This window comes from Phalacrocorax carbo, chromosome Z, assembly GCF_963921805.1.
Source record: "Phalacrocorax carbo chromosome Z, bPhaCar2.1, whole genome shotgun sequence".
NCBI lineage: Eukaryota > Metazoa > Chordata > Aves > Suliformes > Phalacrocoracidae > Phalacrocorax > Phalacrocorax carbo.
In genome coordinates, this window is record NC_087548.1 from 866,552 (window position 1) to 878,715 (window position 12,164).

The 12,164-nt window shown below is 48.3% G+C and overlaps 1 protein-coding gene across 1 annotated transcript in view; it reads right to left on the reverse strand.

Annotated features, from left to right (window-relative positions):
* Nucleotides 1-1,613: 1,613 nt before the first annotated feature.
* The window catches only part of ONECUT2 (one cut homeobox 2), a 29,928-nt gene continuing 19,377 nt past the window's right edge, over nucleotides 1,614-12,164 (reverse strand). Inside the window, exon 2 of the mRNA XM_064437946.1 lies at nucleotides 1,614-11,245. Coding sequence (XP_064294016.1) covers nucleotides 10,959-11,245 — 287 coding nt within the window. The 3' untranslated portion in view covers nucleotides 1,614-10,958. The remainder of the gene's footprint in view (nucleotides 11,246-12,164) is intronic.

Below are 12,164 nucleotides of genomic sequence, written 5' to 3' on the forward strand. Positions count from 1 at the left end.
TTTAACAAACCTCTTTGCTGCAATGTAGGCAGCGAGTTACCACCGACCGAGCCAATTTTTGGAATTTTCTTGGGAAAACCAGAGGCCATTGGAAAAGCAAAAGGGTGACGAAGCTGAGGTTGATGACCTGTCTTTGCTGGTCCCTCCTTCAGCGGGTTTGCCCTGGGTAGCGGTGCGGGCCCCTCTGGGAGCGATGTCATGACTATTGCTGAAGATGGGTGGTTTCTCAGATGAGCTCCCCCCTCTGAATAGGACCTGATGCGTCCTGGCCAGGCTGAGACAGGATTTTGCACACGGATTATTAAGCTCTGCTTATAAATGCAATTGCTCCTGCCTATCCCAGCTGCGAGACCCAAACCCAACGCTCTCCCCCAAACCAGTGATGAGACTAAAACGCCCGGGGAGAATGGGGGGGAGCGTGTGGGTCCTGCACCCAGGTACCGGCATAGCAGGGGAAAGGTGGGCCATGTTCCCGTCGCTTCCCCTCCGAAGCGCTGCCAGTGCTGCCACCCCCTGCCCAGGGGGACCAAGACCCTTCCCGTGGGAGGAAGGATGCTCAGCAGGCAGCAGCGCTCATCCCGGCTTCATCGCGTGCTCTCAGCCTCTAGCGCGAAGCCGCATCATCACCCTCTGCTCAGGAGCTATGGTGTTACCAGATGTGAATGCAGTGCCCTGCTTCATTTCCCTTCATAATTACAGCCTGCATAATTACAGGATTTTTCTTTACAGAAGACCTTGAATACTCCCATGCCAGAGCCCCAAGTCCCTGTTGTGCGAAGACCCCCGGGCAGTCAAAGCGTATGCATCGTGCCACACATGATAAGCAGGAGGAATAAAGGTTAATGCACCGGAAAGTCTGTGTGAGAGGAGACCTGGGAGAGAAGGTTTGCAGGATGCTCCACGTGAGAAACCATCTGCGGGACAATGAAGTTGCTTCTCTCCATGCTCTGGGCTGTGCCCGTTCCATTATTATCATAGAATAACGGGCCGGTTTGGGTTGGAAGGGACCTTAATATCATCTATTTCCAACCCCCTGCCACGGGCAGGGCCACCTTCCACTGACCGGGTTCTCAGAGCCCCGTCCAGCCTGGCCTTGAACACCCCAGGGATGGGGCATCCTCAGCTGCTCTGGGCAGCCTGTGCCAGCGCCTCACCACCCTCAGAGCGAAGAATTTCTTCCTTATACCTAATCTAAATCTACACTCTGTCAGTTTAAAGCCATCACGCCTTGTCCTACTGCTACCTGCCCTTGTAAAAAGTCCCTCCCCAGCTCTCTCGTGGCCCCCATGTCCTGGAAGGCTGCCGCGGGGCCGCTGGCACTAGCTGCGTGAGCCGCGCCCGCAGAAGGACGCGCCGGACCCGTTTCCACGCCGCTCGCACCCGGCCGGATCGTACGCGCGCCGCTGCGCTCCTGGGCTGCGCCTCTGCATCGGTCCGCCCGTGCTCGGCTCGGCTTCACCCCGGCAGCGGTAAGCGCCCGCGCCGGCGCGGGGGCCCGAGCAGCAGCGCCCCGCTGCGCCCCGCGGTGCGGGACCAGGCTGCCGTGAGCAGCCAGACACTGGGGAAGCGCCTGGGGAAAAACAGGAACGTGGCATCGCACAAGGAAGCAAAAGCATTGTTTTCCTCCTTTATTGAACTTTGGCAAATAATATGTGTGTGGGTTTTACATCAATAGCTATAAATAAAAATTTGAAAGCAATGTAATACTTGTCATTAAGATAAAGGACATCTATTGGCACAAATCATTGAGTAAAAACCCTTTAATGATAAAATAACATTCACTCTTTAGCTACTTTATTTGTCTGAAAAACTCAGCTTACACTCAGTTCAACGTATCACCTTCCACAAAGTTAAAAAATGACATAAAATGACATAATAAAATATACCTTAAATTTCATAATACAAGTACCTTGGCAAATTTTAGCAAGCTGGACCATCTACTGTTGGCCACAGTAGTGAACATTGTCATCGTCTCACATACCCCTTGTTGCCTTTGGACTGAGAAATGCAGGTGAACTCAGCGTGTAGGTATTACAACAACTGCGTGTCGTCTGAGTAGTGTCTGGGATCTGCTAGCATGAGTCGGGTCTGCCGAAACGAATATCGAGTCTGCTTATTGCGGAAGAACATATAAAGCTTTCTGGAAGATTAAACACTATTACAATCATTAACTGTCTTACAAAAAAAAACCTATTTAAAATTCTTGTATCCATTACCGTCTTTGGCAGATAAATACGGAAAAAAAAATAAACGGACTATATTACAAAGCTTTCATTATCACAATCTACTGTATAAGGCCAAATAAAAATATGTTCCTTTGCACTAATGAAAGCACATCTCTAATATATCCTTAATGACAGACAATATAAACACTCTACCGACGTTACTTCAGATGCCTCGTTAGAAGACTGCGACGTTCGTACTCCTACTCCCCGAGCGGCACTCCTACGCAGAGTAAAGTGTGTTTAGCAGTTGATTTGGCTTTACGTCCAGTACGACCAGAGAGTCAGGGTTGCGTGAGGCGCCCGAAGCGGGATCCGCGTAGAAGAGCCGGTCGGTGTGCCGGTCCGCTGGCGGTGCTGTAGAACTGGGGGTCTTGAGTGTGGAACCGGTTTGGGACACGAGGGGTAAATCAAAGGGGGTACAAAACACTTCAAGACCGCCGAGCCCCGAGCGGAGGGCGGTGCGTGCCGGGGCTGCCGGAGCCGGTGCTCGCGCTCCCTCCCGGCGCGGTCCGGCTGCGCCGCCCCGACGGACGCCCGCGCCGGGCCTGGGCAGGGGACCCCAGCGCGAGCGGTCCCCCGCCACGCCGCGGCTCCGCCATAAAGCCAAAGGAACTCCCGTCCCTGGGAAAAAACGCACAGTTGGCTCCGTCTGAGCAAGGCCTGTGTTTGAGAGTGACTGACTTGCGAGTCGAACTGGCCGGGAAAAAGCTGCTAGTCGGCCAAACCTGTCCTCCAATAAAAATTTAATTTACCTGGAATTCAATTCGGGTCTGTGTTCAAAACACGGACTGATGAGAACTGATCTGAATGCCAGTTCTTACCAGTACTTAATCGTATGAGGCAAAACTGTGCATGTTTTCACAGCTCAAATGCATACACAACTGCGCCACAGCTGCTAACAGATAACAGGCTCCATGCATAAATAAATACCATTGAACCAAAAGAGCTATTTTCAAATTCAAAAGAAGAAGTTGCCATTAAGAACCACGATGCATCACACTGCTAAGGTTTTGCCTCATGCATAAAAATGGTACCGCTGATTGGCAGTTGCTAATTATAATACTACACCGTCACACAGAACAATTAGCTGTTCAGACCAAGTAGCACAAATGTAGAAAATAATCTTTTTTTTTTTCTTTTTTTTTCTTTTTTTTTTCAACAGAGCAAATTAACACAGATTGTTTCTTCAGCAAAATATGAAACTGTAAACTTTGGGCTCATTCTGCAACTTTTCCCCAATCCGTAACAAACAAACAAAAAAAACCCAATGGGAAGAAAGACTGACGTACATTTTTAAGCGCACCTTTTCCGTCTATTACAAAAGCACAACCTAAAACGTATAAAGCTTTTTCTTCTTTAAATCACAGTTACCAAAAAGAAACAGTGAATAATTTATTACATACGCTATAATAACATTACTCTAAACAACTATTCTCTATGAGGTATATCTGAGAAAATTCGGTAAGGGATTGCACGGTCTGCGTTGCCAACATGCCCAGTTTTATATTAAAGCTTTGGAACCATGAAGAAATAGAGGATGAAGGGGAAGGAGAAGGAGAAGGAGAGGGAGAAGAAGGAGAGGAGAAAGAAGGAGAGGAGAGGAGGAGGAGGAGGAGGAGGAGAAGGAGAAAGAGAAGGAGGAGAAAGACAAGGAGGAGAAGGAGAAGGAAAAAAGAGGAGAAGAAGAAGAGGTAGGAGAGGAGCCTTTGGTATTATTAGGAGTTTTGTTCTTTGCAGGGCTGCATTGCAAAGCACCACAGTACAAAAAGCCCACCAGGTACGATTCGGCGGCCCAGTTGAAGCTGAGGTATTCACAGGAAGAATAAAAAAAAGCACAGAGAGGTCTAGACTGGCAAAATCGTTGCTTTGGTTCAAGCAAGGCACTCGTCCCGTGGTAATGTCACACTTTGCAAGTGAAGCATGAGTCTGGTAAGAAATGTGATTGCTGCAGAGGACCCTGCCAGCTCTGGGGATTTTCTGTGTCCAGCCTGCCACCCGTCCGTGCTGTGCAGGGGGTGGCGGGGGCACGGCGGGAAGGTCTCGCCTACCACAAGGACAGATCGTCTCCTCCACGCCCAGAAGGCATCCTGAGAATTATTATAGCTTTTTATCGAAGGAACATATAGAGAGAGATACAAAAAGCACACTTGTCAAGTCCCTATCTTTTCCAATGCAGTTTAAAACCAAAAAGAAACGCAAACCAAAAGGCGACGTTTAACTGAAGCGGAGCGTTTGTGTTGAGCTGTTGGTAATTGTGTGCGTGAACCCACAGGCGCTGCTCGCCCAGGCTCCTTAGGGAAAGGCCCAAGCCCCTGCAGCAGCCGGGACGCGGCTCATGCGGGGTCTCACCAACGCAGGCGACGCCGCGCTGGGGCGAGTGTCCCCTGCCTTGACTGTCATCAAAGCAAGGCGTTTGCACCCACGCGGGGAAGGGCCGGAGGTTTATAAACCAGCTTTTAAGCTCAGCCAAAAGTGCACGCCTGCAATCCGAATGAGTTTTTATTTTTCTCTTTTAAATTTACCTACCAGCCAGCGCTCACCTCGTTTCTTGTTTCCCCTGCTAATGGCAGGATTAGGGGGCTCCTAAAGAAAAGCTGAACTTGGGTCTGGACGGGGGCCCGGGAAGCTGCGGAGGTACAGAGCGGTGGGAAGAGCAAGCAGCGCCCAGGAGCCAGCTCAGCTTATCAGAGCACTTGGTTCAGGCGTATGAACAGCCTAAAACAGGCTAAAAGAAACAAATGCCAAAGGGCACCACTAATTCCCCAAAGACAAACAGCCAACTTTCAAGTACTCGCTTAGGAACATGATACTAATGGAGCTTAATGCGGTTTTGTTTTGTTGCTAACTCGAGAAAAATAATTAATTGATTTTCATATGAAAACAGTAATTGCGAACGACAACAAGACGTAGGCAGGAGAGCGCGGCCGCCGCACCTGCTGTGCCCACCGGCTTCGATGGAGGCAGCGTGCATCTAACGAAGAAATAATAATTTCTAATGCTAATTTCTGATGCAAAAGCACGCCCACGCCCACCGAAGCAGGGCTCGCGCAGGCGGCAGCACGCACGTCCCCTTCCCCAAGGAAGCGGCTGACGGACAAAGCCTGGATTCAGCCCCAGGTCAACACAACCGCTCCTCCCGCCGGAATCTGGCGTGGGGAAGGACGTGAAGCAGTGTCACGTCTCCAAACGTTTTTGGCTGGCAGGGAAGGCGTAAGGGAAACACAGAAAATGTCGTCACCAGAATTGGCAGCTTCCACAAGAAGTATTTCTTTGGGTGTCTGGGTTGCAGCTGTACATCGCTGTTTGTAGGAGAGAACAGTTGAAACTATAAAAGAGCACAAGCAAAATGCAGACCGCACAGAGAAAGAAATCTTTGGTATCTTTGGTATCATCAACACGATTAAAATTACAAATGGAAAAAGTCAGTGAGGTAGCCTCTTTGGTTCTCACTAGAAATAGAAAGGTTTTTTCTTTTTTTTTTTCTTTTTTCCTTTTTTTTTCTTTTTTCTTTTCTTTTTTTTTTTTTACACACACAGAAGTTCATTCTTGGAAGCAGCTAGGTTAAGGGTTTCTCTCTTTTTGCTTGGCATGTATATTATTATTTCCCCCAGCTAAAGTTTTAAGAAGCCACAAAGTTCAGGCAAAGTATCCCAGTGTCTTTTTTGTTCCCCTATCGTTTCTGAACGCACAGCTTTAGGTTGAATATTCATTGCTTGTCCTCAAAATTCGCTCTGTTGTTCTTACAGAAAATCAACTGTAGTGCTTTAAAGGTAATTCTAAATAAAAAATAAAAGCTATACAAGGGCATCCTCAGATGATGATGAATAAGTTAAATAAATAAGTTATATTATGAAGGCTTTATGTGCCATAATAAGGGTACGTCACACTTCCTAATCAGATGGGAAGAGATTAACTTAAATAATTTAAACTTTGATAGTTAAACAATTGAAATCAATTAAAAGAAGAAATTAAATCTAGACTCCAGTTTTACGTAACTTGTTATTTCTCTCCCACCTGTAACAGAACCTGGCTGCTCTATGAAGCAATACTAACTTTTAAGTGTATTTACTAACATAGGTTTTGCATCTCTGATGCGCTAAAAGAGTAAGATGGATAAATAAGCAAAATTAATCCCAAATTAATCAATAAAGCATTGAATTAAATAGTTACAAATAACTACCATTGGAGCCTGATCCCACAGTCTGTATCCAGGCAAAACTCCCATTGAATTTTAAAGCTAAAATGAAACTCAATGTGATTTAGACTGAACAGAAATTTCGGGACCTACTCTAAGACTAAATTAAATAAATTACAGTATTGATAGATAATATATTGGGTTAAAACCCACAAGTGTCTGGAAAAAAATAAAACCATTTTAAGCTTTGCCTTTTTAAAAAATTTAAACAATAAAAATTCCCCTTAATAAATATAAAGGAGGCCAAGTATAAAGTTTCCCCATGTCTTAAAAATACTTAGGTCTTGTGACAAGCAAGAAAAACGTTGGGTTTTGTCCGAAGCTAGCACACCCTTTGCAATACCATGTCGTTACCGTGTCTTGCTTTGGAAGAGGAAATCCCTATTCCCTTACGCAGGTTGGAGAGTAGTTTGCTGGTTTAGTCCTTCTCAGGTCTTTGGATTCAGCTTTAGGTAAGAGAGATCCAGAATAAAGCTATTCAACCGAAGTCATCACGCACATTCTTTGTTCCTTCACGGATCATTAAACAATATCCAAGGTGTCTTGAAAGTTGAATTCATCTTGGATGTGCCCATGGTAGTAACTCCGAGCACGCGGTACGGAAGATGCTGGGATACTATCTGTACATACTAGTCTTTCGTATCAGGATAAATAAAAGGAATAAGTTACATTACACGGCTCTATAGATTCATAATTATGTGGTATATAAACATAACATATCTATTAGAGTTTTTTTCTTAAGTATGGGCAAAATATAGCATGTGTTCTGCTCATACATGTACGTACAAATACATCTACCCACAGTATATGCTATCGACACTCCTCTTCTGAGATAGCTGCTACATAAAAGCCTACAAGAGTTGACAGTGAAATGGAAGATGCAACACAGGGCCATGAAAGATGCAGGGATAAAAAATGCAGCAGTATTTTCAGATGTTCAGATGAAAATGATTTTTGTCAAATACGGAGGAAACGTGGCTGTTGATGTATTTGCAACCCCCGGCACAGAGAAGCCTCACGCACCTTGCTAACCAAACGACAGGCTCGGTGCTGCTCGGTCCAGGTAACTGCATTGCTCCCAGTGTGAGATGGCAGATCAGCATTTGAACGATGAACTTAAGCCATAATATTGCATAACAAGAACTTCCGCAGCTTGGAGAGAACCGGACTGACTCCGCTACGGCTACTGGGATGAGCCCCGAACAGAAGCAAAAAGCCCCAGTCTTTGCTCGCAGCCTTCTGGAGGCGCCCAGGGCAGGCTCCTCGCTGCCCCTAGGGACGGTGGTAGGCGGGAGGCGAAGCCGCCAGCCCGCGGACGCCCCTAAGGGGAGGTGTCCCACGCGCCCATCTGCGGGGGCACGGACGGCCAGGCGCACGCCTCAGGGGACGCCTGGGACTCTCCTCGCCCGCGGTGCCCTCCTCTGCAGGGGAAGGGAGGCGAGGGACGGCAGGCCGGGTTCACCGGTGGTGCGTCACCCCCTGCAGCGGTTGCAAGGGCGCTATGGAATGGAGCGTGAGAAAAGCGACCGAAAGCCAGCGTCGCCTGACACTGCTGCAGATTGCGGGAAGACGCTTCCAGAACGAGACCTTTCCCATGAGGGCAACGCCACGTTCAAAATGCACGTGGAGAGGCTGGTTTGAGTGGACCCTCTCGATGGGAATGAAGGTGGACCTTCAGCATGACCAAACCACCTCAGCCGGGCCCTGCTCTGCAGCACGCTGACTCAGAACTTCTCACTCGAATACCCGGAGGCATTGGTACGCATCAGCCCAGATCTGAACCTTTTTTTTTTTGGCAGCTTTATTCCACGCCTGACTACGAGGCTTCTTTGGATCATTTTCGAATAATGCATGATCTGTCTGGAAATCTATGCTGAAGGGTGTTTTGATTCCCAGAGCTGGTATGTGCTGTCAGTTTAGCTGTGAGGATCCTGAATTTACTTTTCAGAAACCTTTCCTGCCCTGAGCAGAAAAGGCTTTTTGACTTTCTTGCTTTTTTCAAGTGTAAGCATTGGAAAATGACTGCAGCGGTTTCGCAAAGGAGTTAAAAAGAAGCCCTCATTTAAAGGTAGAGGTGGAGCAAAATCGTAACCGCTGCACTTCAGCTCTGAAGACAAATTTGGACCTAGGTCTGCGTGTCATTTGGATCATCATGGCGTTGATCAACCAACGTAACATGTCTAATATGTCAAAACAAACTTAACTGCCACATGAACTGCTGAAACCTCGATTTTGGTTCAGATCGGGATCTGATCTCAGCGAGCCAGGCTGTGGCAGTGCTCAGCACTTACAATGACAGAAATCGGTACATATATATTGCAAGTTTTATCCCTGGGGAAGAGAAAGAAGGGTGTAGGTTACTCAACTGGTTTCACATACAGAAGGATGGCTGTTCGAAGCTCTAGACATACAGGAGACCAACTCTACCTGACAAAACAAGTCATACCCAACCGACACGTTTTTCCTACGTGGCTCTGGAGAGAGGAGACGTACCAGCGTAGTATCCCAACATCTTGCACTTGGAGTCCATGCAGCTCTTGGAGAGATCCCGTGTGAGGCAGAAACAGGAGAAACATAAATAAACCCACCCGTGTGGTTGCTCAAAGAAACAGAAGTGATTACCTGTACACAGATCAATGGTGCTATATGCATTTAGTCGTGCAAGAGGAGACAACGAACTGAAACACAAGTAGTGAGAATCCTCATCTTTGGTATTGTAGCTGTTGAGGTTTTGGTTGCTCTGTTCCTTGTTCTTTTGAAAAAACTGCATAGGCACAAATTAAAGACAATCTTCAACTTTAAGATGACTGAGTTGTCAAATGAAGCAGCAATCGTACTGGCTTTGCTTTGTTCTCGTCCTTGTCAACCCTTTCTTTGAGATCTGCTTCCTAAAATGTCCAAGATGTCTGTCAAAACACAGTGTGTTACTCGTTTGCTTCCTGACGTGCTTCCTTGTTTTTTTTTATTTTTATTTTATTTTTCAATGGAACAGTTTGTTGCAGAAGAAGTAGGTGCAGAAAACGTTTCTTTGGTTTCGATTAAGTAGTACATAAAAAAAGTCTCAAGTGTCTCTAAAGAACCACGACCGCGCTTGGCTTGCTGCCGGGGACTCGGCCGGTGCTCCCGGAGGGGCCGTTCACTGGTAAATGCGCACATCGGGCGGCCGCGGCCGTTGCGGCGTCGCGGGTCGGGCTGCGCGGTGCAGGCAGGGCCGCGGCGTCGCTGCGGCCGCGAGCGGGGCGGCGGCGGCCGGGGCGCTGCTGACGTCGGCTGCCCGCGCTGCCCGCCCGCCGCCGGAGGTGGAGAGGGGGCTTGGAGTTTGTGAGGCTTCCCCATCGCCGAACAGCCACCCGCACCAGCGATGATGGGAGGAAAATGGCAAGTTATAAACATCTTTGGCTTGCAGTAATCCTGTCTCTTTGGTGTGCTGTGTTCCCGCCAGCTTGGGTAACTGGTGGATGAAAGGAACTTAGGGATGCAGTAGATCTGGTTGGCATATTGAAGCCATATGCGGCACATCTAAAACGGTCAGCGGCAGCTGAAGGGCTTGTTTCTGGTTTTTTCCTGCTTGAAAGTACCGTAAGAGTGAAAAAAAAAACCTGAACAAAAAATAACATTGAACGCTAAATACGCAAGGACATTGTCGAGGAGAAATTAGATTCCTGGTAACTAAAAAGGACATATTAATGACCTAAAAAAATCTAGATCTTTCAAAACGTTGTGTTTGCTCCATGTATTGTAGCAGTTAAATTGACCTCCTGAGTGTGCATCTGCATTAGGTACAAACACAGAACTTGTGACAAACTGCAAACTGTGCTTGAGGCTCGTGTGGTCACAGAGGTGTTCCCTACCGACGTTGGAAGTTAGACTGCATCTCGAAACAGTCACTGCAGTGAGTCCAGGATCGTCCCTATTTCTGTAGCTACTGGCTTTGTGCTTGATACTTTGAGCTCAAGTGAACTGAATTTTTCTGATCCAGGATCAAGCGATACTCACTGATTAAATTAAACAAACTAAAAAAAAAAAAAAAAGCAAACAAAAACTTAACTTTGATCTTTTTTTTTTTCCCTAAAACACTTAACAAAACCATGCCTGAGTTTTAAAAACAGGTTCTTGGATTCTTTAGCGTCTACGTGTCAGACTTTGTGCTCCGTTCTCGCGTGGCTGCGCCACGGCGGCGAGCTTTGGTGCAGGGCGGTGTGGCCAGCACCGGCGCCCTGCCGGCAAACGCCGGGCACGGGCAGGCTGCCCGGGCTCGCAGCGGCACCCCCGCCGGCCGGGGCTCTTTGGGGCTCAGGAGAAACTTGCCTCACGAGCGACTCCCCTACATTTCAGACCTGCTTCGCCTGTCCTGAGCATAGTATTGTATAGAAAGAGGTTAATTTCTAACTTGCGCCTGCTAAGACTGACTAAAAGCCGTAAGAAGTGTCCTCTGTTACAGCTGGGCTGGGGTTCGTTTCCAGGAGGATTGTGCTTTAAGTCACCAGTGAAGGGCCCCGCTGCGAAGCCGCTCTCTCTGCCGCGCCGGCCGCTCACCATCACGCTTTGGTACAGGTGCTGGGGGCCGAGGAGGAGCCCCCCGAGCTCAGGTCGTCCTGCCACTTCTCCAGGCTGCGCCGCCGGGCGTTCATGAAGAAGTTGCTGACGGTGGTGAGCTCCAGGCCCAGCTGCTGGGAGATGGTGATCTGCATTTCTTTGGAGGGGCGCTTGTTCTCCTTGAAGATGGCGAAAAGCGTTCTGCGCTGGAGGTCCGTGAAAACCAGGCGAGATTTCTTCTGGGAGTTGTTCCGCTCTTTGTTCGGCTCTTGCTCTTTGCGTTTGCAGGCTGGGGAAGGGGTGGGCAGAGAGAGAGAGGGAACACGAGCGTCAGGACACGCGTGGCTGCCCGCAGACCCCGCCGGCCACGGCGACCGGCGCGGCGGGCACGGGCTGTCACCCTCCCGCTGCTGCCGGCTGAGCCCGCGCCACGCCGGCACGCGGGACCGTGCCGCTCGCATCCCAAAGACCGGCATTTTCAGGAATTATTTTGGCTGGGCACCTGGTTGTTAGGCACTGGGGCACGGATCTCCTAGGCAATTGGAGTGCTCCCCCCCGGCCATCCCCAGACAGAGCCCTCGAATTCACTCGCCATTTCTGGACCTTGAGATTGTCCACATTTTTTTATAAAGCCACCATCTGAGAAATGTGTTGATCTTCTGTTACAGCAGCATTAGAATTAAGAATTTAGGTTATCTGATGTCAGCCTAGGAAAGAAAATGCAAAGCACATCCTTTTTTTCCCCTCAATAGCTAAGACAAAGATTAATCCTTTGCAGAAACTTCTCACGTGCCGTCACTTACAACAACTACAGATTACTATTTTTTAATAAAACAGTGCAGGCCGCTATTTCTTAATGTAAACTCCACCCCTGGGTAATGTACAGGCCGGAGGAAACACAACTGGAAATTGCTGTCCGTGCATTTAGATAAATCTATCCATAGTTTGGGACAGCTAGCCTTTTCTTTGATCTGCCATTCCAACATAACACAATTACCGTGGCCACAGTGGTGAAGGCAGGAACCCCCCAAACCCGCTTTGATAGTACAGGGGAAAGACCAGCTGAGCAAGCAGAAACTGCCCCCTCCCCCGTGCTCCCTACACAATTTGCAACACAAAAACACCCTCCATCTGGGGCTGTGGTGTGTTTTCTGGGCATCAGCTGAAATCTGCAGCACACGGGGCTGCCTTTGTGTCTCCCAGCGAAT